Below are 27,574 nucleotides of genomic sequence, written 5' to 3'. Positions count from 1 at the left end.
TGGTGAGAGTTCTGGAGAATGTGCTGGCCAGGGCAGCAGTCGAATATTTTCTGTATCCAGAAAGGTCAGTGCAGGACATGCAACGTCAGGTCGTGCATTATCCTGCTGAAATGTAGGGTTTCGCAGGGATCAAATGAAGGGTAGAGCCACGGGTCGTAACACATCTGAAATATAACGTCCACCGTTCAAAGTGCCGTCAATGCGAACAAGAGGTGACCGAGACGTGTAACCAATGGCACCCCATACCATCACGCCGGGTGATACGCCAGTATGGCGATGACGAATACATGCTTCCAATGTGCGTTCACCGCGATGTCGCCAAACACGGATGCGACCATCATGATGCTGTAAACAGAACCTGGATTCATCCGAAAAAATGACGTTTTGCCATTCATGCACCCAGGTTCGTCGTTAAGTACACCATCGTAGGCGCTCCTGTCTGTGATGCAGCGGCAAGGGTAACCGCAGCCACAGTCTCCGAGCTGACAGTCCATGCTGCTGCGAGCGTCGTCGAACTATTCGACAGATGGTTGTTGTCTTGCAAACGTCCCCATCTGTTGACTCAGGGATCGAGACGTGGCTGCAGGATCCGTTACAGCCGTGCGGATAAGATGCCTGTCATCTCGACTGCTAGTGATACGAGGCCGATGGGATCCAGCACGGCGTTCCGAATTAGCCTCCCGAACCCACCGATTCCATATTCTGCTAACAGTCATTGGATCTCGACCAACACGAGCAACAATGTCGTGATACGATAAACCGTAATCGCCATAGGCTACAATCCGACGTTTATCAAAGCCGGAAATCTGGTGGTACGCATTTCTCCTCCTTACACGAGGCATCACAACGTTTTACCAGGGAACCCCGGTCAATTGCTGTTTGTGTATGAGAAATCGGTTGGAAACTTTCCTCAAGTCAGCACGTTGTATGTGTTGCCACCAGCGCCAACCTTGCGTGAATGCTCTGAAAAGCTAATCATTTGTATATCACAGCGTCTTCTTCCTGTCGGTTAAATTTCGCGTCTGTAGCACGTCATCTTCGTGGTGTAGCGATTTTAATGGCCAGTATTGTAGATACCTCTCTCCCGCAGTGCTGCTAGCAGCAGCGATATTGAAATAACTTCCCACCTTTGAAACATCAACAAGTAGTGGGCTGTGTACAGTTCTCTCCAAGAAAGTCATACCGGTGTTTGTTGGCCTGACCTATGTGAAGTGATGCCCACCCAGCACACGTCCAATGACATGACAGCTGCAGGCATAGTGGTGTGATTGGTACATGGAAGACGGTTTGCCACATTTTCTTTGTTTATAGATAATGATGTAGTCATCCCTATCCTATTGTATCCCAGTCTTGGTTCGTAGCATTGCTGGTGTGGAACTTACTAAACATAGACTAGCTGTGTAATGTTACAATATCTTGTGCGTGTGTGTGCACGCGCTTTAACATGTTTACATACCTGTAGAAAAATTTAATAGAAGGATTTTTTAATTTCTGTAATATCCAACAACCTTACAGTGTCATACTCCTCTAAGTCAGGCTGATAGCGACTTCATAGTTCGCAGATCATTTTTTCAGTAGGTTCAGATCGAAGTATTTTGACACACCAGTTATGCAGAAACAAGCTTCTTACTTTTTTAAGAGCTATAATTACACATTAACACTGAAGTGGTAGATGAATGGTATATCAATCATCCACTGTAATGTCGAAATGTCTGAGCAGCCATGAGACATTTTGGGATCATACAAAATAGCAATTAAAATAATTCTAAGTATAAGGGGTAGTGTGGTAGTGGATTATAAATGAATACCAGATAAGAGGACAAGTAGGTTATTTGCTTAATACAGGTGATAAATTATGTCCAGAGTATACATCCAAAATCTAGCAACCGTGATGACTGGACTTATATCTCCAAGGAATAGGATACACACATTTGAGGTTACCATTACCCAACTGATTTAGAGGACTAGGGGAGAGGGAGTGAATGAGTGACCACGGAGGGACTGGGGAAGGATGCTCATCTGTGTAAACAGATCTGGCAACAATGTAGAGTGGGCTCAGATACAGTCAGCTCTATTACTAACAGCCATATGCAGTTAAACGCCAGAATTTTTAAAGACAGCCATGACTGCTTGCACCCTGTATACTGACAGCTAACGGGGGAGGCAGGGGGACGTTGGCTGTTGGCTGGACTCGGTGGCAGTGCGCAACCTGGTCACACTGTTTGCCAAGAGATGGCGCAGAGTCTTCAATCACTCAGTTCAGCACAGATTTCAGAGTCCGTAATTGGTGGACATGGTAGAGTGAGAGTGTCCACAGTTGCAGGAATGCAGTAGATAAACTGATTATTCCTTATAATGTCTGGAAATGACCAGTGTTCTCAGCTGGTGGAGAAGTTCATGGAGGGGGAAGCCACATACAGAGGAAACAAGAGACTCTTGAACAAACCAACAGACACTAAGGAGAAGTGTATGGGGATCTAACTCTTCATCAGACCAGCAGTTTTGAATTTATTAATTATCAAACCAACTTTAAAAATTAATAACCCTCTAAATCGTTGGGCGATTTTTATAAACTCTCTCACAACGGATAAAGCTTGAGGATCTCTATGCGAACATAATGATATAATGTTTTTGCACGTTGGATTATGAGCCAGAATGTGGTTTCCAAGGCACAGAAAGCAGGTTTTCATACGTAGTAAATAATAAATACGTTAAAGTAGCAGCAGTATAATAAACTATACTGAGGAATCTATTCAACATGTTAGTAATTTTTCAACAACAAAGTATCATAGCACAACTGCTGCACCAATAAAAAGTAACTATAGCAAAAATTTAAAAAGTCAGCAAAGATCTAAAGACATAATCTGAAAACTGGGAAGATTTCGATTGATTATAAATGTTTATCAGTTCTCTCAGAATTTCCAAAATGAAAGGCAGACTGCATAAGTTTCTGGCAGCCATCTTGGCCTACAGCAGTTCGTTTGGAATCTTGAAAGGGAGCTGATATGCGTATCATTGAGCGATATGTGAGGTGCGACCTTAAAAGTGTTTGAGATTCTTGAAAGAACGATTCTGGGGACTTGCAAGAACCTCATATGACAGTGCAGAAAACAGAACATTTTCGTCAGTTGGCGTGTGGTGGAACTGAACTAATTTTACACAAGTTAACAAGTGATTGCACTTGCCAGGCTATTAAGTGTGATTTGCAGAGTATCCATGTAGATGTAGTATTTATGCTAGTTATTCATTGTGGCACTTTATCCTATGAGAGCAAGAGCTGGTCTTCCATTACTGTTGGCAGGTAATTTTACACGAAAGTTATTGCACTTGCAATAATTTGGTAGTCTGCCGGAAGCGCTTAGTAGTTACTAACAAGGTGCACAGCTCTGAACAATAAATTAACTGTAACAAAAAGAATTAGCAAACTTTATTTATTGTAAACTAAAATCCGTGTTATTTGAGAATGTTATTTAATATTATCGCCATTTACCAACACTGCCTGCATTTGTGTGAGTTACTGTATAGTCAATACAACGATTTATTGGGTGTTGTGCAGTTACATTGGCTATCCCTTGAGCGCTGACGAAGCCAAATAAATTGATTATTCGAGTATACATCTGGAAATTATAACTGGTATTGTTGTTACTAATATTATTACTATTATTATTATTACTGTGGGGAAACCATGATCCTGTGACATTTTTGTCACATGAAATATGTTTCTTTTTATCTCCTCTGAACTCTCCAACATTTTATATGTATAGTTTTTTTTACAATGTGTACTGCAGGAGCCAATAACACTTCTAAATGAAGTATTTAGCTGACATGGAGAGCTACCAATCAGTCGGAAACCAGACGATGAAAGAAGCACCAGCAATTATCGTGCGGTGCATTGAAAATCACGGAAGATCTAAGATTGGATATACAGACAGATTTTGGAACCTCATTCGTAGAACAACAATATATCAACAGTCATCAGTGCAAATACAGTACATATAGCGAATGAGTCGTAATACTGAACTTACCGTTAACGTCGATAACAACTGTCAACTTTGAAGTGAAGTACCGCAGTCTGTTGAACCAGTAGCTGTGATAGAAGGAGTAGAGTGCGTCGGCCAGGCCGAACACCTGGTATGCCTCTGGCTGCAGCTCCTCACACTGCGCACTGAAGTCGCCACGGAAGGAGAGGTAGTGCTCGTGGTAGGACAGCAGGCCATCATTCAACAGCGGCTGCCTGCAACAATCAACCCCTGAGATTAGAAGTCAAAAACGAATAAAATTAACGTGGCAAATCATGTACAGTGTATGCATCAATGGAACATTATCAAGGATGAATATTCACTCAGCGCCAAAGAGTATGCTGATTTGAAACTTCATGCCATATGAAAACTATGTGTCAGACCGGGACTCGAACCCAGATCCTTGCCACTTTTAACTAAAAATCTTAATTGTAATGAATTAAAAATTCTGAGCTAAGGCCATCATTCAACAGCGGCTGCCTGCAACAATCAACCCCTGAGATTAGAAGTCAAAAACGAATAAAATTAACGTGGCAAATCATGTACAGTGTATGCATGAATGGAACATTATTAACACATCCTTCGAATTGCTTACATAAAGCAAGAAATGAAAAAATGACTGTACAAGTATACCCATACACCTTGTACCGAACATTATATATATATATATATATATATATATATATATATATATATATATATATATATATAATGTTCGGTACAAGGTGTATGGGTATACTTGTACAGTCATTTTTTCATTTCTTGCTTTATGTAAGCTATCTTTTCCACCCAAAATATCTCAGGAACAATAACAGCTATTGGAAAAACCTTTCACCGGTATCAATCTAGGGCTGGGGCCCATGAATGTACATATTTGGAAACATTCTAAAACGAAAGCATATGTGTTTTTTAACACAAACTTATGTTTTTTTTAAATGGACCTCCTATATTTTTTCTTCAGCAATCCATAGCATGTCAAAGCACATACACAGTGGCGTTGATTGCATCGCAATACTCCCATTACATCCCGAGATATTGAGACGCGAAGTTGACGCTTGAAACACCCGACATGCGTTGCTAGCACACGTCCTGAGGCTCAGGCGTGAACCCCACGCTGCCCGCAATCGCAGCAGGATGGCAGCAGACCGTATTATTCGTTTCGGACCTCTTGATGAGTATGGAAGTGTGATTACGCGTGTCAATCACATCGCGATTACGGGCAGCATGGGGTTCACGCCTGAGCCTCAGGACGTGCGCTAGCAGGGCACGTCGGGTGTTTCAAGCGTCAACTTCGCGTCTCAATATCTCGGGATGTAATGGGAGTATTGCGATGCAATCAACGCCATTGTGTATGTGCTTTGTCATGCTATGGATTGCTGAAGAAAAAATATAGGAGGTCCATTTAAAAAAACGTAAATTTGTGTTAAAAACACATATGCTTTCGTTTTAGAATGTTTCCAAATATGTACATTCATGGGCCGCAGCTCTACATTGATACCGGTGAAAGTCGTTTTCGAATAGCTGTTATTGTTCCAGAGATGTTTTGGGTGGACAAGATAGCTGGGACACCCTGTATGTAAATATGTGTGTGTGTGTGTGTGTGTGTGTGTGTGTGTGTGTGTGTGTGTGTGTGCGTGTAATAACTTGACTTGTGGCTAAGCCATTTCTCGGCAGTATTTTTTCTTCAATGATTCAATGAGTATTAGTCCGGCATTGAGCAGGATAATGACTGTGGAGTTTTACAATATATATATATATATATATATATATATATATATATATATATATATATATGAGAGAGAGAACATTTTATCTGTTCTGTGTTGATATGTGGATTGAACTAAAGTAAATCATACAAATAAAACTGGAGAATGCATCAATAGCCACAAAACAAAGAATTTTGCTTTTATTGCAAGAAAGTGAACATCTGATATTTATGTTAATGATGAAAGTAATTTCTTTAAAGTTGTTGTACATGAAGGTGATTTGTACAAATCTGTGTTAACTTTATGTGTAATAAAATTATGACTTGAAAGATGAGACAGCTTGAGATATACAGTCACGAATCGTAGCCCATCGTCACAGCTTTACTTCTGCCAGCACCTCGTCTTCTGTATTGCAAAGTTAACAGAAGCTCCGCTGACAAACTTGCAAGAGTGGCGCCCTTAGAAGGAAGGATACTGCAAAGAACTACAGCCTGCAGGATTGTTTGCTGAATGGGTTTTGTACAGAGTATACGCTAATTTGAAACTTCCTGGTAGCTTAAAACTGTGTGCTGGTCAGAAGTTCTGGAATAGAGTTCCGGTCCAGCTTACAGTTTTAGACTGCCTTGAAGGTTCAAATCAGCTTGCACTTCGCACACAGTGAAAATTCATTGAGGAAACAATAACTCAACTTGTGGCTACGCCATTTCTCCTGAGTATTTTTTCTTCGAAGAGTGTTAGTCCGGCATTGTGCAGGAGAGCGTCTGTCGAGTTTTGCAGTAGGGTGCCAGTCCAGTTTCGATTCCAGTCCCACTCCAATACTCATTTTTGATCTGCCAGTAGGTTGTTCTCTGGATTAACTGATGGAACAGTTCCAATAATGCTATTTATCAAGACTGGGACGACAGCTGAAAGCAAGGTGACGATTAATTGATGAACGTGAATGTAGCCTAACGTCAAATAGTTCCGTTTCTCCCGTCCACTGTTACTAATGCAGCAGTTGAGGAGAGTACGATTTGATCACGTAAAGTATTTAAAGATCGTCATTGCAACTCCAGCACACCTGAAAGTCCACAGATGCACCATTTACGAGGTTTGCTTACCTCGCGTCTTGCAAAGTTCTTTCAACGTTCCAACTGGTATTCCTACAATCCAAAACTCGTGATTCCGTGTAAACACACAACCGATTTACGAGGAGTTGGAATGCCCTATCCCGACCATGTTAAATTTAGTGACTTGGCTTCCCTGTATTACACGAACCACTGTACCCACTGAAATGAAACTTTTACAGCGCATTAAACTGTATGTTCCGAGTCTACTGAACTACAGTAGTGGCATTTCAGCCACTGCTTTCGGAAATACAATTTTTTAACTACACGGTTAAAATTTTGGGTACTTTTTTGAACGTTATCCTAAATAATTTTAATTATACATATCTTTATGTTCTTCTTTTAGTTCAATATGTATGTTATTACTCCCTGAAAATTTGAATACTCCACTCGAAATAGTTTCTGTGTTTTAGAGAACAATGCAACAGAAAATGTAAACATTCAGGAACGTCTTCTAAAGTTTCAAAAGACTGTAACTCACTTAACATATGCTTTTTTTTTTAGTCACTCAGAGACACCCTGCACCATACTGTATACCATCCTCTCGATCTTTTTCCAAGTTTTTTCCTCTTTTCTTCTTTCTGGACTCCTTATTGGTCAACTGAGCTGCATTCTCAATGCGAATCCTGTCCATCCATTCAAGTTCTCTGATGCAGCACGCTCCAGGATTAATTCCCATATGCTGTAGCACTTTCACCCTACCGACGTCGCCATCTTTAAAAGCAATAACAGCATCACTGAGCCCCCCCCCACTTTAGTGTCTTCATTCCAACAAAAACATTTATTGTTATGCGATTCCATATAAGATTATTAAACTACTCGTTGGGATTTTGAGTCTGACCATGCAGACAATCGTTCAGTAATTCAGGATTTGCCAGGTCTCTGTAAACAGGTTTTATGATGTCCATGACTGCTGCTGGGATGGAATGTTTAAGGCTGTACGAACTGTTTGAGTACTGCGTATTGCGGTAATTGCACCATGAACCAGGCCCAGGAGGCAAAGGTGATGTGGTGGTTTCTCTTAAGTGGACAGTCTGTCGAAGAATGTAACCGATAATGCCTGCTTTATTTTCTACAAATCCTTAGTATTATTTCTAATGGCCATCCCATAATACTGCTGTAGTTAAGCAATCATTTTGTCCCTCATCCTGCCTCCTATGGTTTTACCATCAGAAAGTTTCTTGTCTCTCAATCTGTGTTTCAACTTCCTCAACCTGGTGCCCATCCTATTCTGCCATGACCTTCATAACACATAAATCCACAGCCTTGTATATAAGAAATTAAAAATTTTACTAGATCTTGAAGTAATGCATGCAAAAATTTTAACATTTTCAACCGGCTTAGATTACATTAAAAAAAACAAAATAAAATACTTCCCATGTGAGTTTATAAATTGCAAATTTTATATTGATATAAAAATACGAAAGTGTGAAAAAAATTCCGTTCTAACTCCCCTTAAATAACGGAAAGGCAAAGGGAAAAGATCTCAACGTAACCTTAAAGAAATTCTCGAAATAATGCGATGCCACCTTGTCTTTTAATAGATAAACCAAGGAGAAAACAGTCTTTAGAGCCAGTCTAAAGGTAAATCTTGAATGTAAGTTCACGGAATCTAGTCATCAAATATCGAGCACCATTTCAAGTTCATAAAATTATCTGCACAAGACTTTAATCATAATTCGAACTCGCACACGCCAATTCACACATAAACGTTTGCCGCGGCACATTTAACTCACTAAATCACTTTTACGAGAAAACGTAATCAGTCCTCTGCACATAGACCTACGTGGTGCCTCTCCAGCAACTAGTCACCTGCTGTCTAGTAAACGTTTCTTGAGGCTGATTCATACTTCAACTTCATTTGCATAATATAAAGTATTCACTCACAGCGAGTGCACGTTCTAAGTCTCAGTACTAGTCGACGACTAACTGTAAAGCTGTCTTCAATTTTTTGCTCCTGAGCGCACAGGGTATATTTCTGGCTGGTTGGTTTAGTCGTCTGATGACTGACAACCTCAGTGAAATTCTAATTAAAATATTAGCTTCATTTTGGGGTTACTGAAAACATCGTTATGAAGCTGTCGGTGTGGATAATGCCAATAGCTTAGTTGGAGTCGCATATAAACATTTTATCAGTCAATATTAACAACCTAAGTAATGCTTTCGATGCCAAGCGTCTCAGTGTGAGTCACCATACTCTCTGACTGCTCCAGGATGACAAGCCTCCTGCTCGCATCTCCTTCCTTATCCTCTGTGACCCTCCGTCGTTTGATGGGGTGGAAGTTACTAAATGCTTGTTGGTGTACAGCAGCATAAGCCTTTATGCACTGTATGATGAAATCTAATGAAATGAGGATCGATGTGAGTGGCCACCTTTCTGCACTCGTCACAGAGTATTGGAGTTTCCAGAGGCTCTGCACAGATGCTAGGGAGACTACTGCTACGGTAGACAAGCGTCGTCAATGTGCCTAGTTTAGCTAGTAGTGCTGGAACCCTTAATATGGATGTTATGCGACTGTAGGAATTAAGTGTACCGGTGGAATTTTTGGATGACCTGCAATAAATGATGATAAGAGAACTGTAGCAGATACATCTAAAAAAAGTGTTCTGTGAACCAGAGGAATGATATAAAAGCTCCACTGTTGCTACTGCCGCTGTGTGGCCCTTGATACACCTCTGGTCTTCGACTTCACTTTGACATCCAACCAACAATAGCCACAGTAACGTATGCCACCACCTCAGCTCCTTCATCTGCAGTCACCCAGTGGTCCTTCACCAACAGTCTCCTATCCTTTCCCGTCTTCTCCAGTGTTATACCGCCCACAACGAACTTCAATTTTGAAACCAACATTACCGCCGCCAAATGCACCAGCGCCACCACCTCCACCATCACCTTCACTGTCCTTCCACCACTAGTGACGTCGCCAGCTCTATCACCAAAACCATAGCCACCCCCAGCATGGTGATCAGCCTCATCACCACCACCATTTACCAGTGACAGAAGTTCCAGTCATATACACTGCCACGGCACTGATACCACTGCTATAAACTCCTGCCAACTTCCCTACCAAAACACAAGTAGAGCCACCTCCTATTGGAAAAATCCCCATCCATGCACTCATAAGACTACACAAACGATACAGAGAAGATACTGACTCACTCTACAGCCCAAGAAAGACAACGAACTCACAAAAGAATTCACCAAATTCATGGACATGAAACCAATACGTGCGCTCAACCACCATCTTCTACCTACTTCCACTTTCCAGTTCACCTTCCAGAGCAAAACACCTTGATGCTGTCGCAAAGGAGATGTATATTTCAGAAGCCGAAAGTCTATCACAGGAAATTTAAAGATATTACCCAAACTCATAAATATTCTAAATCATGCCTAGGAAAGGTGTTGTGATTATCAAATCCCTCGATCTCCATGGGTACACCCACCTGCTTTGCAGTCCTCCTACATCTGGTTCCCATGCATTCATCACATCTATCCCCTCCTCTCCACAAACAACACTATGTTCTACATGGCTCACCGACACTTACCATCACAGTCAAGAATGTCAACCTTGAGATCGTGGTCGAGGAGATGATGCAGAAAATCAACTCCTACCTCAACTTACAAACTCGAAGTTTCATCCTCATTGGCTACAATTATGGTCCTACTAATTTAGCCTTTTCTCAGAATCCTCTAGCAAAATTGATCAACTAGTCAGAAACAGAGTCTACATTTACTTCAAGCACTACAATCCATCCAAATCAAAACTACATGAAATCAATTGCCTCCACTATTTTGAGTACAGTGAGAGCCACACGAACCAGTGCAAAAACCCATCAACCTGCCATCACTGCAAATCTCATAATCTCCACCAAGAATGTCTTAACTTATAGAGATACAGTCAGATTTGTTATCATGGCCTTCCAAAGCATGCCGCTTTTCTAGCATCCCCATACCCTACACTAGTTCTCCCCAGCTGCCCAGTCTGTGCTCCATATCAGTATAACCACTACCTACTACTACAACTAATTCTGTGTTTGATGTTGTATCAACCTCAGCAAGATTGCTTCAAATTAAACTTAGTTACATCTACCGACTCCACTTGTCTACTTTTATAAATCCAAATAGTGTATCAGCAGTACTTACACTCTACACCCATTCTCCCTAGCTGCTCAGTCTTTATTCCATCTTGATGTAACTGCTACCTATGCCTAAACCCAAGTGTGCTTTCAACGGCAAACAAGCTCAGTTAGGCCTAGATACTTCCCTATCCCCCTTTGCTAAATCCTAATTTCGTCACAGTAGTACATTATCATTTACTTAAGAACTATTTCAAAACAGTCCAATTGACAACATTCCTATGTTTTTACCTGACCACACTACCTCTATGTTTCCCTATAATCTGCATTGAACCAATAGCCGACACATAGTAGCCATGCTCGATATGGATTATCGAACCATAATTGCCCCATAGTAGTGAGATGGGGAGTAGCAACTGGATACCTAAAGACACCCCCTTTTGTATACATACTCTTTTCAGTTTTGCTGCTGAACACTTCATCCTGAGGACATATTTCAGCATCCTATTAGTCAATTATGCAACTATCTATATTTGTACAAGCTGTCCTATCCAATGTATTTTCCTTGGTCCCATTGACCAGTACTTTTCCTCCCATAAGGTTTTGCCGATCTGTATGTACATAGCAGTGGACATGCTGAAATTAAGGAGACCTAGTCTGCTTCCTTGACACACCAACCCCAAAGTAACTCCTCTGTCAACCTCCTCAGATGCATAACTGCAGAAGTCCTTGTCCCAGTTTGCAATGCTCACGATTCAGTCCAACCATCAATCCCTTCCTACTCACACTCTCCACTTTCACACCCACTCCACAATAACCTGCCTGCGATAAAGCAATAACACCACGACAAAATCTGGGATGCCTACTGGGAGATTATCTATACCCGAATTGGGAGCAACCTAGCGACCCTCCAAATCACGAAGATCTCCAGTACCACTTTCTTCCTGCAAGAAAGCTTGACCGAAGCTGCCACTATCTCCCACACACGCATACAAACACATAGAAATGAAGCAGTAATCTCTCTTCTTCTGCATCCAAGACGGGGACACACAACACATCGTTGGCAACTATGAAGACACGACCCAACATCCTTAATGGAAAAAGAGGCCTTGACAGCGACAGACATGCTTTAAACTAATTACAACACCACCCTAAAAGTCAAGTGAGCACTGGGCAGCTTACCACACACTTACAAGTCATAGTCCTGTGAACTCCATCTCAAAAATCAACACCTCCTGACAATCTACGTAAAGTAAACTTTTCGCCTGCTACTTCCAAGACAAACTCACTGTCCTAACAAATTGACCGTGACATGGCACCATATGTCCACTAGTGGAGGGATGTTTCCATTGCCCTCTCGCTTCCATCTTGCAGTGTTTACGCACTGTAACAGACGTGGGTAATCTTAGGTGACTCGTGGACGCTATTCACATACTTAGTCTTAAGCTCACGGGCAGGCTCGTCCCGTGACGTGACAGTAGTGCTCGTAAAATCAAAACTGTATTGCCTATGACACTATTCATGGCATAAAGCACTGATATGAATGGCACCAGTTTTCCGATACGCCAGACCAACAAAGTGGGTATCAAAACACAGGTTTTAGAGAACACATTCATTTTGCGTCTACGCTACTTTCACTCGTTTACGTTTACTCATAGGTCGTGAACGGTGTTTATTTACTTACGGCGTTTTAAAATTGCTATCTTAAAAATATCCATTGCAAAATTCTGTAACGCTGTTAGTAAAGATTCAGTTTTCACGACGTACAAACAAAAGTAAACATCTGAATATCAGATGCCAGGCTTCTTGAAATGTCACCATGGAATATTAAACGCCTAAAACATAACTGATTGCAGCTAATTCACTGTAGGTATCAGGGCTTGCAGTGACCAATTGGGGGAACAATGGACCAGAACTATTAACTAATGTTGCTATGAGAAACAGTAGACAAGAGGTATGGCAAGGACATAGGCAATCTCAGTCGACAGGCAGTTAGGAGTCAGTCTGCTATTTTTGACCTCACGCAGGCCATTACAACGTTCGAAATTTACTATGTTAATGTCTACAAACCCCTATTAGCAAGCATTTTTAGATACTTGTCCAAAAATAGTTTTGACGGCTGATTCCGTATGCATGGGTTGTTTCTCTTAAACTAAATAATTTAAGTCACCATTTCTTTGTTCATTTTAAAATGTTGGAAAGTCTGAATTACTTGAACTTGGCATATATCGGCTAAGTCAAACTGGAAAAATGCGAACAAGAGAATGGCGAATACCCGAAAATGTATCACGGGCGGCCCTTCACTGCCTTTCCCTGGAGTTTCCACCACAGGGCGGACTGAAACCAGACGCGCGCTGACAGCTGTATGTTGAGAACAGACTGAAACACTGCAGCAATGGCACAAAATAAAAAAAGTCCGTGGCCGTGTCCTACCTCACTGCCCATATTTTTCCGACATCTCCCTGTTTTTGGTTCACCCCTCATCGCTGCTCAGCCATTCCCTTTGTTTATTGGGAGAAATATGGCTTGTGGAGTTCCATCCTCGACAAACTGGAGCCATTGTCTAGGTTGGAGATGACGGTAGCGTATTAGCGTCGTTTCTCCTGGAGGTGATAACTTCGTTTCCTCGTGTGGTACCTCTATACAGTTTTCGAGTCAAGACCACAGGTTTCCCTGTTACCATTATTTCCGTAAATTAAGTGAATTTAGCTATCCAGAAAGGTGTTACTTGTAATCAGTGTTATAACATCGTTCACTGTCACGATTTTCTCTGCTCACCTGCTGCACAGTACGTCGCCCATTTTCAGATAAAACACCAAGGCAAAAATTTAAGACTAAATGGAATTCAAAAATTTTGTAAATGGCTATTTGCAGTAATCCCCTCCTCCAATACTGTTCACCACATTTTGAATCGTATACACGTATGTCCAACTTTGGCACAGAGAACAGCAGCGACGTGATTTTGAATGAAAGCAGTGAGGCCTTGGTAGGTTGCTGGAAGGAGCTGGAATAACATCTGCACACACAAGCCACGAAATGCTCGTAAATTCCGGGGAGGACGGCAATGAGCTCTGACGCGACGTTGAATCACATTGCAGATGTGTTCGGTCAGGTTCAAATCTGACGAGATGGATGACCAGCACATCAACTGTAACTCGCCATCGTGTTTCTCGTACCTAATACTTTTTTAATATTTTGAAGGATCAGCCTCAGTTGCTCAAATTTTCTGGTCTTTGCCTGGTTTCGGCTACATTATCCTAAACTTCTTCAGAAGCATAAAATTACTATAACATGCCAGAGTAAGGATCAGTCAACATTAAAATTAAAACCTGTAGTGAATGTACCTTCTCTGACAATATCATACCAGCCGACTCTGTGTACCTGCAGTGTCATAAACTGGCTTTCTTTCATTCCAGTTTGCATAGAGCGCTCGGTATTCGCCTTTCTGCTAAGGCATTGGAGAACGAATTATTAACAGAGTGAGAGCCGAAAATAAAGGGTATAAACCAGACATTGTAAGACAACTCTATAACAAGAGATTAAATAGCAAGAGCAGCACGACTTCCTCTACATTAGGTACCACGTCAGATGATAACCACGCAAACGTAATCTCCATTCCCTTTATAGGTAAAGCTTCATACAGAATAGGGCGAATTCTAAAGAACCATGGTTATAAGGCAACATATTATACCAATAACAGCCTTAAGAAAAATTTAATCCACTCTTTAAAAATAGTTAAGGACAAACTGTCTCTCTCCAGGGTATATGAAATCACATGCGGTGAGTGCCCTAACTCTTACATTGGCCAAACAGGTAAAACGTTGTCAGCGAGATATAAAGAGCATATGCCAACGAGTGGTGGTAACGGCACACGAGGTTCGACTTTCTCCGAGCACCTCGTCCACAAGGCCCACGCACCCAACCCTCCAACTAATACTGAGCTGTCGCACTGCGAGGTAAAAGGAACAAGGCTAGATAGTCTAGAGGAGATGCAGATTTTTAAATACTTGCTATCCAATGTAGAAAAGCTTCTGAATGATCAGCTGCTCCTGAGAAATAAAAATCTTTTTCCAAGGTTTCCAATCTTTGTTACGTCTGGTTTAATTTATCCCTGTTACATCGACCATCATATTTCTCTCCTGTTTGCCGCATACCATGTTCAGACATCAAGCCTCGCGGTTCCCTTTAAAATTAAGTTTGGCCCACTACTCTTTCAGGAGATTTTGGACGCTATTTAACAATTATGCAGCACAGTAAGTAAAACTTATCTGCTTTAAATAATTCTCCTTTCTACGATACGATAACCTTACGAGCCTATCGCGTTACTTACAATGATACCTGTGGAAGAAGATTCCCGTCAAAGGTACATTGTAGATTATATGTTAGTACACTTGAACTATGTCGGTCAGTAGCACATAAGCGTGATGACGGAGATGTTGTAACCTCCGCCACACTCCAATTAATATGCACGGCCCATGTCAGTCATTAGCATAGATGAATTTAACAATTATGCAGGAAAGTAAAGTAGAACTTAGCTGCTCAAAATATTTCCCTTGTAATGATAGCGATGGCGTTACACGTGTATCGTGTTACTCACAATGTTACCTATAGAAAATATTTCCCGTCTAACGTACATCGTAGACTATATTTTAGTATACTTGACCTATGTCAGTCAATAGGACGTAAGCGTGATGACGGAGACGTTGTACCCTCCGTCACATTTTAATTAATACGCTTGACCTATGTCGGTCAATACCAGCTAAGTGTGATGACAGGAGCGTTGTATGCCCAGTTACACCCAAATTAAATTTTACATAGTGATTAAGGTTTTAAATAAGTGAGACAAGTAAGGTGCTCGCTATTAGGCATGTTCGGTGGGGATACTTTACACGATGACCATATGTGTAGAGGTAATCCTTAAACTTTGTATACCCAACCAAGTAAATTTCCTACCATTTAATGCAATTTTCGTATAGATCTACATAACGCCTAGTTTGCTTACAATTACGGTTATCAGCTCCGACCACGTGATATACAGACAGCCAAAGATATGCAGCCTTGACTCTCCGTATGCGCACGCGCACGAGTTGCTATGTGTTCAGTGCAATTCCGCGTGCAACGGTCAGTGCCAACGTTGTTGCCGCTGCCAACTGACTGTGTGGTGAAGAGATGCCACGGTACTATAGGTTTTAATTTTTAATGTTGACTGTGCCTTACTCTGACATGTTACAATAATTTTATGCTTCTGAAGAAGGCTAGATTAATTTAGCTGAAACCTGGCAAAGACCAGACTGAGTACGATCCTTCAAAATATTAGTCTTTCACAGTTGCCGACGGGGCTGCAATAAGCTAAAAATTCTTTCTCGAACCTCTCCATCACACTCCTTCCCCTGTGACATGGCGTATTATCTGGTTGAAAAATGCCGCTGCTGTCGGGAAACATGATCGTCATGGGTGGGTGGTTGGCAACCAGTGTACTATACGCCTTGGGCATCGTGGTGCCTCTTAAGAGCCCCACTGAGCTATGGATGGCTCTGAGCACTATGGGACTCAACTGCTGAGGTCACTAGTCCCCTAGAACTTAGAACTAGTTAAACCTAACTAACCTAAGGACATCACAAACATCCATGCCCGAGGCAGGATTCGAACCTGCGACCGTAGCGGTCTTGCGGTTCCAGACTGCAGCGCCTTTAACCGCACGGCCAAGCTATGGATGTCCAGGTGAATATTCTCCAGGGGATAATGGAGACGCTGCCAGCTTGTCTCCATGCCACCATACAGGTGTCAAGTAGCTGCTCGTCTGGAAGACGACGGAATCGCATTCTTCCATTGGCGTGTGATGAGGAAGGTATCGAAATTCATCAGACCATACAACACTCTGCCAGCATGAAACGTCGAGTGTCGATATTCCCGTGCCCATTTCAGTCATAGTTCATGATGTCGTGGTGCTAACATTAGCACATGTCTACATGTACATCCATACTCCGCAATCCACCATACGGTGCATGGCGGAGGGTACCTCGTATCACAACTAGCATCTTCTCTCCCTGTTTCACTCCCAAACAGAACGAGGGAAAAATTACTGCCTATATGCCTCTGTACGATCCCTAATCTATCCTATCTTATCTTTGTGGTGTTTCCGCGAAATATAAGATGGCGGCAGTAAAATTGTACTGCAGTCAGCTTCAAATGCTCGTTCTCTAAATTTTCCTCAGTAGCGATTCACGAAAAGAACGCCTCCTTTCCTCCGGAGACTCCCACCCGAGTTCCTGAAGCATTTCTGTAACACTCGCACGATGATGAAACCTACCAGTAACAAATCTAGCAGCCTGCCCCTGAATTGCTTCTATGTCCTCCCTCAATCCGATATGATAGGGATCCCAAACGCTCGAGCAGTACTCACATGGGCCGGCTGGGGTGGCCGAGCGGTTCTAGGCGCTACAGTCTGGAACCGCGTGACCGCTACGGTCGGAGGTTCGAATCCTGCCTCTGGTTTGGCTTGGTTGTCTGGGGGAAGAGACCAACCAGCAAGGTCATCGGTCTCATCGGATTAAGGAAGGATGGGAAAGGAAGTCGGCCGTGCCCTTTCAAAGGAACCATCCCGGCATTTGCCTGCAGCGATTTAGGGAAATCATGGAAAACCTAAATCAGGATGGCCGGTCGCGGGATTGAACCGTCGTCCTGCCTCGGGCATGGTGTTTGTGATGTCCTTAGGTTTAAGTAGTTGTAAGTTCTAGGAGACTGATGACCTCAGAAGTTAATTTCCATAGTGAAATAAATAAAAAATAAAAAGAATTCACATGAGTGGGTCTGCGGGCTGTGGAGGCCCATCGTTATGAGTGGTCAGTGCACTGTGTTTTCAGACACAGTTGTACTCTCCCCAGCATTAAAGTCTGACGTCAGTTTCGCAACAGTTCGCCACCAATCCAATTCTACCAGTCTGCCCAGCCTACGGTGACCAACATCTGTAATACGGGGTGGCCGCCCAATCTCCCATCTTGGTTTCGCCACGTTTTGAAGACAATGACTACAGCACGGATCGACCACCTGACAAGTCGATCAGTCTCCGAAGCGCTCGTGCCATCACAATCTGCCCTCGGTCAAACTCCCCATTCTGCACAGAGACAGCCAGCTCACGGCCACTACGCACACTACGCACGCTGTCGTCGCCTAGACGGGCTTATATCCACAGTAGGTGGGTGGTCATAATGTTATGGCTGATCAGTGTATTCTCAGTAGTCTGCGTAACAGGGAAGTATACGTTTCAGTGACACTGAAATAAACATTCACAAATTATAATGAGTTCCACAAAGGTTTGAATGTATTTTAGTTTATACCTGTGTATATACTTTCCAGGCCAGTTCTTGGCTTCTTCCACCTTGCCATGCGCTATCAGCTCGCTGACGGATTGCATGTCGAGTACCCAACCGCTCAGTTTCGTGTGCAGCATGTCTCTCACTCGTTCCACACCCTTAATCCATCTGTCGCGTCGATGATCATTTGTATGGTTAACCTGAGGCAGAGCGCAAATTGTTCAAATCCTTTGCATAACATTCACAAGCAGCAGCCGGTCTTAACTTACACTTACAGACTGCTGTTACATAGTATTTAAATTATTGTCAGGGAATGATTACACATTCAGTTTTATATGGCACTTTCGAGAACAAAAGCTTTCGAAATGTGGTGCTACAGAAGAATGCAGAAGATTATATGGGTAGATCACATAACTAATGAGGCGGTATTGAATAGGATTGGGGAGAAGAGGAGTTTGTGGCACAACTTGACTAGAAGAAGGGATGGGTTGGTAGGAGATGTTGTGAGGCGACAAGAGATCACCAATTTAGTATTGGAGGGCACCGTGGCGGGTAAAAATCGTAGAGGGAGACCAAGAGATGAATACACTAAGCAGATTCAGTTGGACGTAGGCTGCAGCACGTACTGGGAGATGAAGACGCTTGCACAGGATAGAGTAGCATGGAGAGCTGCATCAAACGAGTCTCAGGACTCAAGACCACAACAACAACAACGACACTTTCAACAGTAATGCAAAGTAAATTCCAACGATCTCTTACAAAACATACACAAATCACAGCCTATACCGTCAGGGAAGGTAGCTGCAGATATTTTTTGATAGTTACACTACAAAAGTTTGAACCTAGGAGAGCACGGCACTATGTCTACATAAAGTGTTCTATGGCTGGCAACTGTGTCACTCTCCACCTAACGCGATAGGGAGACTTGGAAGATTTTATTCGAACTTTTGAGCGATTTTCGGAAATATGAAGGTGAGATCGTTGACTGTTGTGCCAAAACCTTACTCGGTACTAGTGGTGTGAGGAACACCGAAACGTGTTACGACGGTGTGGATACGTAAGCAAAGGGAAAAACCGCACCACGTGAGAAAAGTTATGTGAACTAGTTGTGCATGAAATGGATTTAAGTTTGGCATTTTTGTTGCTTTTGCCTGTCGTGTTGTTGCTCGCTTCTACTCAAAATTTTCGTTTGCTGTTCGCCATTTGCATGTTAACGCCCATTGCTGAACATGTCTCTAGTCTTGCACATTTGAAGGACTCCAGCTGGCATCATGGATCTCACGAGTTACATGTAGGGAAAATGAGTCTGTCCCACTTTTTGTGGCTGAGGTTGACATAAAAGTAAAATCAGAGGAGATATCTTGAAATATCTGGGTCGTTTATAAAGAAAATTTTACGGAATGATGTTTTTTATATTCACTAGGAACATCCATTACGTTCTCCTGGACGGTGAGTGTTCTGCAGAGAAGCGTGTCAGGACTGCTCTTGTTCTGTGCATCCATGAACGGTCTGACGGGCGGGGTGAGCATCAGTCTGTGGCTGTTTGCTGACAGTGCTTTAGTATACAGGAGAGTGTCGTCGGTGGGTGACTCTTGCTGGATACAGGACGACCTAGACTTATGAGGCGTGATCAGTGGCAGTCAGCTCTAAATGTAGAAAATGTAAGCTAAAGCAAGTGAGCAGGAAAAACAGTCCTGTAATGTTCCAGTACAGCATTACCGGTGGGCTGCTTGACACAGACACGTTGATTGGACATCTGAGCACAACGTTGCAGAGTGATATGAAATGGAAGTAACACAGAGCCTCAGTTGTATAAAAGCCGAGTAGTCGACTTCGCTCTACTGGTAGACACCTACTAAAGTGTAGGTAAGTGGTAAGGGTCCCCACCAGATTGGATTAAAGAGAGCCATCGAAGCAATTCAGAGGTGAGCTCTTATATTAGTTACCTGTAGAGCTGACTAACACACGAATATTACAAATATGCTACGTGAAAAATCTGATGAAGTCGGATAAGAAAAGATTGTCTGAAGAGTACCTCAGTATGTAGTGGTGACACAAGAGTGCAACGGGAATTCCATTGTTGAATGCTGAGGAGAGAGCGGATAGGTGGAAAGAGAACACTGAAGGTTTCTATGAGGGGGAAGTCTTCTCTTGTGTGATTGAAGGAGAAACAGAAGTCGATGGGGAACATATAGAGGATCCAGCATTAGAGTGAGAATTTAAAAGAGCACTGCACGGTTTCAGATCAAATAAGGCAGAAGGGATGGATAACATTTCATCAGAATTTGTAAAATCATTGGGGGAAGTGGGAACAAAACGATTATTCACATTGGTGTGTAAAATATACAAGTATGGCGATATATTATCCGACTTTCAGAAGAATATCGTCTACACAATTCCGAATTCTGCAAGAGCAGCCAAGTGCGAGAAAGGGGTAAGCTATAGGAAGAGATGGATAAAACGCAACATGTACAAGAGCCATTTGGGGATAATAAAAGCGGAAGATCAAGAACGAAGTGCTTTGACTAAAAGGGATGTAAAACAGGGATGTAGTCTTTCGCCCCTAGTGTTGAATCTGGACACTTAAAAAGCATTGATGGAAATAAAAGAAAGTTTGAAAGTGGAAATTAAATTCAAGGTGAAATGATATCAAAGATAAGATTCGCTGACGACACTGTGATCCTCAATGAAAGTGAAGAAGTAAGACAAGATATACTCAATCTAATGAGCAGTCTACTGAGTAAAGAACATGGATGGACGAGAAATCGAAGAAAGACGAAAGTAATTAGAGGGGGCAGGAATGAGAACAACGAGAAACTTAAAATTAAGACTGATGGTCACGAAGTAAATGAAATTACAGAATCATAATATCTAGGTAGTAATATAACAGATGACAGAAGGAGCAAAGAAGACATCAAAAGCTGACTAACACTGGCATTAACGGCATTCCCGGCCAAGAGAAGTCTACTAGCATCAAACATAGGTCTTACTTTGAGGAATAAACTTGTGAGGATGTACGTTTGGAGCACAGAATGTAACATGGACTCTGGAAAAACAGGAACAGAAGAGTGTCGAAGAATTTGTGGTGCTACAGACGCATGTTGAAAATTAGGTGGACTGATAAGGCAAAGAATGAGGAGGTTCTGAGCAGAATCGAAGAGGAAAGGAATATGTGCAAAACACTGACAAGAATAAGGGACAGAATGGCAGGACAGCTATTAAGACATAAGGGAATGGCTTCTATGGTACTAGAGGGAGCTGTAGAGTGCAAAAACTGTAGGGGAAGACCGAGATCGGAATACATCCAGTACATAGTTAATGACGTACGTTGCAAGTGCTACTCGGGTATGAAGAGGTTGCCACAGGAGAGGAATTCGTGGCAGGCTGTATCAGACCAGTCAGAAGACTTATGACTAAAAAAAAAAATGAAACTAGGATTAATGCCAACGATAGCTCGAGCTATGCAGAAGAAAACCACTCGAAATTATATTTGCAAGTGAAGTTGTTCCATTACCATAACTGGAAATGAAGAGGTTCGCGTGCCATCAACCGTTCATACCATTGTAGATTATTGGCTTTGGGGTTACCTGAAGTCGCAAGTGTACCGTGATCGACCGACATCTTTAGGGATGCTGAAAGGCAACATCCGACGCCAATAACTCCGGACATGCTTTATAGTGCTGTTCACAACACATGATAACTGTTAGTTTATTGATAAATTATTCCGTCAGGCGTAGTACAACACAAATATTCAACAACAAAAATTACGAATGCCCCACAATAATGCAAAACTACTTTGCATTTCTGTTCTGAAGTAGGTCAATAGCAAATAACTTTGGATATGTAACTCATCTCAATTTCTTATTTGTATGTTAAAATTGGTAAATGTAAATAAATTTACACTTAGGGATAGGACCTGTTTGCTCACACGGTTTTTAATATTTTTCGCTAGACTGCGTGATCATGGCGACCACGGTGCAGTACGCCTCATCCAGTAACATTGCGAACAGGCCACATGAATTGTCAATACCCTTTGTTCGTCTGGCAGTCTATAAAGGGTCTTCTTTTTGCTGAAGAATAATATTAAGGCAATAGTGAGAAACCGTTTCGATTAACAGAACGAAGTGTCTCTACTCAAAAACGTTAAAAAGATTGGTACCGTCGTAAAATCGTGTAAAATACAGTAGCCTACAGAACCTTAGACTACAGCAGTTCGAAACGACCAACACGACAACGGACTGGGAGCAGCCCAAGTTCAGAACCACTTCACTGCACAGCTATCAAAAGGAGCAGAAAGAGAAGGAAGTATTGCAGACGCACCAATTTCACAGAGCTTGAAATCGCTGCAATAGAGGAAACTTTTGAGCCATTACGTGTGTGACCAAATCTGTGCATAGAGACTGTTAGGCTTCATTTAAATCTTAAAAAAAGTAGTTGATAAGAAATCAAATACAAATGGATAATGTTGTGGGAGCTTGTCATGGTAAAGAAGGAGAATATGATAGTACGGTATTCAAACATTTCTATTTCGAGGACGTGACCGAGAAAGAATCGGTAGACATGGAACTAACGATGGAGTTAGGTGTGAGTGAAACCGAAGCAGTACAGATACAAAAAATGGAGGACCTAAAGAGATCCACACATAGTAGTAAAACCGAGCATAAGCCCTCTTTAGATAACAGACAGTTGCTTACAGTGGCACCACTTAAAGTGATGAAAGAATTGAATGGCTGTCAAGAGAACATTACGAAAGACTTGAACAAAAGTAAAGGAAAAACTGCGAAGGAATTTCAGGAAAATAAAGAAGAAAATAATGATGAACTTAGGGAAGAAATTAAAAACAGTCAGGAAAAAATGAAGATATACGAATAATTTAAACTGTTTGTTTGAAAAAGCCAAAAGAAATTTATCGCAAGTCTTCATGACAAGCAACAAACGGTAGTCAAGGAGCTCAAACAGGAGAAGGGAAAGAAACACGCAGCTATAAGGGGAAAAGGACAGAGATCGGAGGGATGTATAATACGCATTTAAGTAAGACACAACAACACATGGAAAAGAGTACCAAGTCATTGACACGGAAGGCCAGAAGACGTAGTTCTATAGGTAGAAGATGTGACAAGAAGGCTAGATACGTTAACATAGCGCAGCTTGATTTACAACATACGCCTGACAGTGGCATTGGCCAGACAATTAACAAGAAGCTAAGGAACGAAGTGAAATGTGTTGCAAATCATTAGGAAATCGAGATGCAGCGCTTAACGCTTCAAGTACATAGTTCAAATGGTCCAAATGGCTCTAAGCACTACGGGACTTAACATATGAGGTCATCACTCCCCTAGACTTAGAAGTACTTGAACCTAACTAACCTAAGGACATCACACACATCCATGCCCGAGGCAAGATTCGAACCTGTGACCGTAGCGGTCGCGCGGCTCCAGACTGAAGCGCGTAGAACCGCTCGGCCACAGCGACCGGCTACTACATAGTCATATAATTTGCACGATAATGGAAACTGTGGAGCAAGTGCTACCACATTTTGCTCTAAATGAAGGAGAAACAAAAGAGAGACGCGAGAAAACACTGGCGTAGGAAGCGAGCACCACGAACGCGTGCGAGATAATTTGGCTCATGTAACTATTGACACAGACATGGAGCAGTGTAGAATGACAGGAGAGGACATGGCAAGGGTCAGCCGCATTCTTACAGTTTGCCGCGAAACATGTAGTCAGATATATGTGGTGTCTGGTAGTTCAGACATGTCCAAACGAACAGACACCTTTTGTGTAGTTAAGGCGAGAATGGTCAACGATCCCTACAGCGCAAATGAACACCACGCTCTAATTCTTATGGGAATAGGCGAAACGCCGGGAGTAACGAGTATAATGGGCAGGGGCGCTATGCCAGTAGTGTGCACATCAACTGAGAATTTGGGTCTGGCGAGAAGCGTGCTAGGGTAGTCCATATAGTCGCCACCGTGTCTGGATGGTTCAGTGGTCGGGGCATCTGCCTAGCAAGCAGGAGACCCAGGTTCGAATTCCGGTCCGGTACAAATTTTCAACTGCCGTCATTGGAAATCAGTACCCACTAGCATGTCGTAATTCTTATGTGTCTTAATATCAGAAAGAGTCAAAGGGGCGCACTTCCATCTGGTTGTTTACGAAGAATGGGATCAAAACAGTCCTAAAAACGCGACAACCAATAACGTAATGGCCAAGTCCCATCAGTTCTGGCCGAGAGCCGTGCTGGAACAAGTAATGTAGTGCCAATGGAGACGCATCCAACAGGTGGATGTGTGAGATATGGACAGACATACTGAAACAGCTGAGAGCTCACTAGCAGATGAAGAGGAAGGCAATGATGAATGACAGGCAGTGACTTTGATTAACCTGCCAGAGGAATGTGGTTACAGGACTAATTTGGTGCTGCATTCTGGATTTCAGATGTGAATCATTTCAAAAAATCCATGTGAAGAGATGTTAAGGTTGGATATGAAAATCCCCAGTCTTCGGGTTAGCGGATTAAAGGTAAAAGAAGGTATTGGTGAATATGCAGAGGGTATTCAATATCTAATGTTATTGGAGGAGAAAGCCGATGAGGAAATATTTAGAATGGATACCACAAGAGTGCCTGATTTACAAACGAAAAATTGCTGCAGAAATTAAAAGGCATTAAATTGTTTATGAGTTTAGACTTGACTTAAGGGTACCAAAATGTTTTATTGGACCCGAAATGCAGAAGATGCACCGCCCTCCTGTGTGGATGTCAATACTGTCAGCATCAGATGCTACACATTGGGCTAAATGTGCCACATCAGCATTTATCAACTGGACAGAGTTCTCAGCGAAGATTTATTCAAAAGAAATAACTTGTATGTAGATGACATTTCGATCACAAGCAGTAAGAGGAGAGAACATTTCGCAACATTAGAGGAAATTTTTCATAAATTGTAAATTGCTGGAGCTAAATGGAGCTTAAGGAAATTTGAATTCGGTATGCAGGAAACAAAAATTCTTAGGGCAAGTATTTGCGCTGGGAGAGATAAAAGTACACAAGGAGAAATAGGAGGCAGTATTATGATGCACATTAGCAAGAAGCACTTACGAATTTTTATGGGCTGTGTGGCTTCTATCGCCGTTCTAAACACAATATAGTAGTGATGAAGAGTAGGCTGAAGTTCAAGACATTAGTCTGGAAGAATCAATACGCAAAGAAGTGGGATACGGAAGTACTAAGGAATGACGAGACACGTTTGAAGTTCTCTAACGCTATAGATACAGCAATAAGGAATAGCGCAGTAGGCAGTACAGTTGAAGAGGAATGGACATCTCTAAAAAGGGCCACCACAGAAGTTGGGAAGGAAAACATAGGTACAAAGAAGGTAGCTGCGAAGAAACCAATGGTAACAGAAGAAATACTTCAGTTGATTGATGAAAGGAGGAAGTACAAACATGTTCCGGGAAAATCAGGAATACAGAAATACAAGTCGCTGAGGAATGAAATAAATAGGAAGTGCAGGGAAGCTAAGACGAAATGGCTGCAGGAAAAATGTGAAGACTTCGAAAAAGATATGATTGTCGGAAGGACAGACTCAGCATACAGGAAAGTCAAAACAACCTTTGGTGACATTAAAAGCAACGGTGGTAACATTAAGAGTGCAACGGGAATTCCACTGTTAAATGCAGAGGAGAAAGCAGATAGGCGGAAAGAATACATTGAAAGCGTTTATGAGGGTGAAGATTTGTCTGATGTGATAGAAGAAGAAACAGGAGTCGATTTAGAAGAGATAGGGGATCCAGTATTAGAATTGGAATTTAAAAGAGCTTTGGAGGACTTACGGTCAAATAAGGCAGAAGGGATAGATAACATTCCATCAGAATTTCTAAAATCGTTGGGGAAGTGGCAACAAAACGACTATTCACGTTGGTGTGTAGAATATGAGTCTGGCGATATACCATCTGACTTTTGGAAAAGCATCATCCACACAATTACGAAGACGGCAAGAGCTGACAAGTGCGAGAATTATCGCACAATCGGGTTAACAGCTCATGCATCGAAGCTGCTTACAAGAGTAATATACAGAAGAATGGAAAAGAAAATTGAGAATGCGCTAGGTGACGATCAGTTTGGCTTTAGGAAAAGTAAAGGGACGAGAGAGGCAATTCTGACGTTACACCTAATAATGGAAGCAAGGCTAAAGAAAAATCAAGACACTTTCATAGGATTTGTCGACCTGGAAAAAGCGTTCAACAATATAAAACGGTGCAAGCTGTTCCAGATTCTGAAAAAAGTAGGGGTAAGCTATAGGGAGAGACGGGTTATATACAATATGTACAACAACCAAGAGGGAGTAATAAGAGTGGACGAACAAAAACGAAATGCTCATATTAAGAGGGGTGTAAGACAAGGCTGTAGGCTTTCGCCCCTACTCTTCAATCTGTACATCGAGGAAGCAATAATGGAAATAAAAGAAAGGTTCAGGAGTGGAATTAAAATACAAGGTGAAAGGATATCAATGATACGATTCGCTGATGACATTGCTATCCTGAGTGAAAGTGAAGAAGAATTAAATGATCTGCTGAACGGAATGAACGGTCTAATGAGTACACAGTACGGTTTGAGAGTAAATCGGAGAAAGACGAAGGTAATGAGAAGTAGTAGAAATGAGAACAGCGAGAAACTTAACATCAGGATTGATGGTCACGAAGTCAATGAAGTTAAGGATTTCTGATACCTAGGCAGTAAAATAACCAATGACGGACGGAGCAAGGAGGACATCAAAAGCAGATTCGCTATGGCAAAAAAGGCATTTCTGGCCAAGAGAAGTCTACTAATATCAAATACCGGCCTTAATTTGAGGAAGAAATTTCTGAGGATGTACGTCTGGAGTACAGCATTGTATGGTAGTGAAACATGGACTGTGGGAAAACCGGAACACAAGAGAATCGAAGCATTTGGGATGTGGTGCTCTAGACGAATGTTGAAAATTAGGTGGACTGATAAGGTAAGGAATGAGGAGGTTCTACGCAGAATCGGAGAGGAAAGGAATATGTGGAAAACACTGATAAGGGGAAGGGACAGGATGATAGGACATCTGCTAAGACATGAGGTAATGACTTCCATGGTACTAGAGGGAGCTGTAGAGGGCAAAAACTGTAGAGGAAGACAGAGATTGGAATACGTCAAGCAAATAATTGAGGACGTAGGTTGCAAGTGCTACTCTGAGATGAAGAGGTTAGCACAGGAAAGGAATTCGTGGCGGGCCGCATCAAACCAGTCAGTAGACTGACGACAAAAAAAAAAGAAAAAAAAACAATGAAGTGCGAAACAGCAAATCGTTACATAAACTGCTCAAC

The 27,574-nt window shown here is 42.1% G+C and overlaps 1 protein-coding gene across 1 annotated transcript in view; it reads right to left on the bottom strand.

Moving 5' to 3' along the window:
• The window catches only part of LOC126212638 (uncharacterized), a 126,455-nt gene that overhangs the window by 27,732 nt on the left and 71,149 nt on the right, over positions 1–27,574 (bottom strand). The window contains exons 4-5 of the mRNA XM_049940065.1: positions 18,246–18,421; positions 4,026–4,234 (exon numbers count right to left, since the gene is read on the bottom strand). Coding sequence (XP_049796022.1) covers positions 4,026–4,234; positions 18,246–18,421 — 385 coding nt within the window. The remainder of the gene's footprint in view (positions 1–4,025; positions 4,235–18,245; positions 18,422–27,574) is intronic.

This window comes from Schistocerca nitens, chromosome 11 (genome assembly GCF_023898315.1).
Source record: "Schistocerca nitens isolate TAMUIC-IGC-003100 chromosome 11, iqSchNite1.1, whole genome shotgun sequence".
NCBI classification, from domain to species: Eukaryota; Metazoa; Arthropoda; class Insecta; order Orthoptera; family Acrididae; genus Schistocerca; species Schistocerca nitens.
Note: the sequence above shows the minus strand (reverse complement) of the source record. Positions and strands in the feature narration are given on the sequence as shown.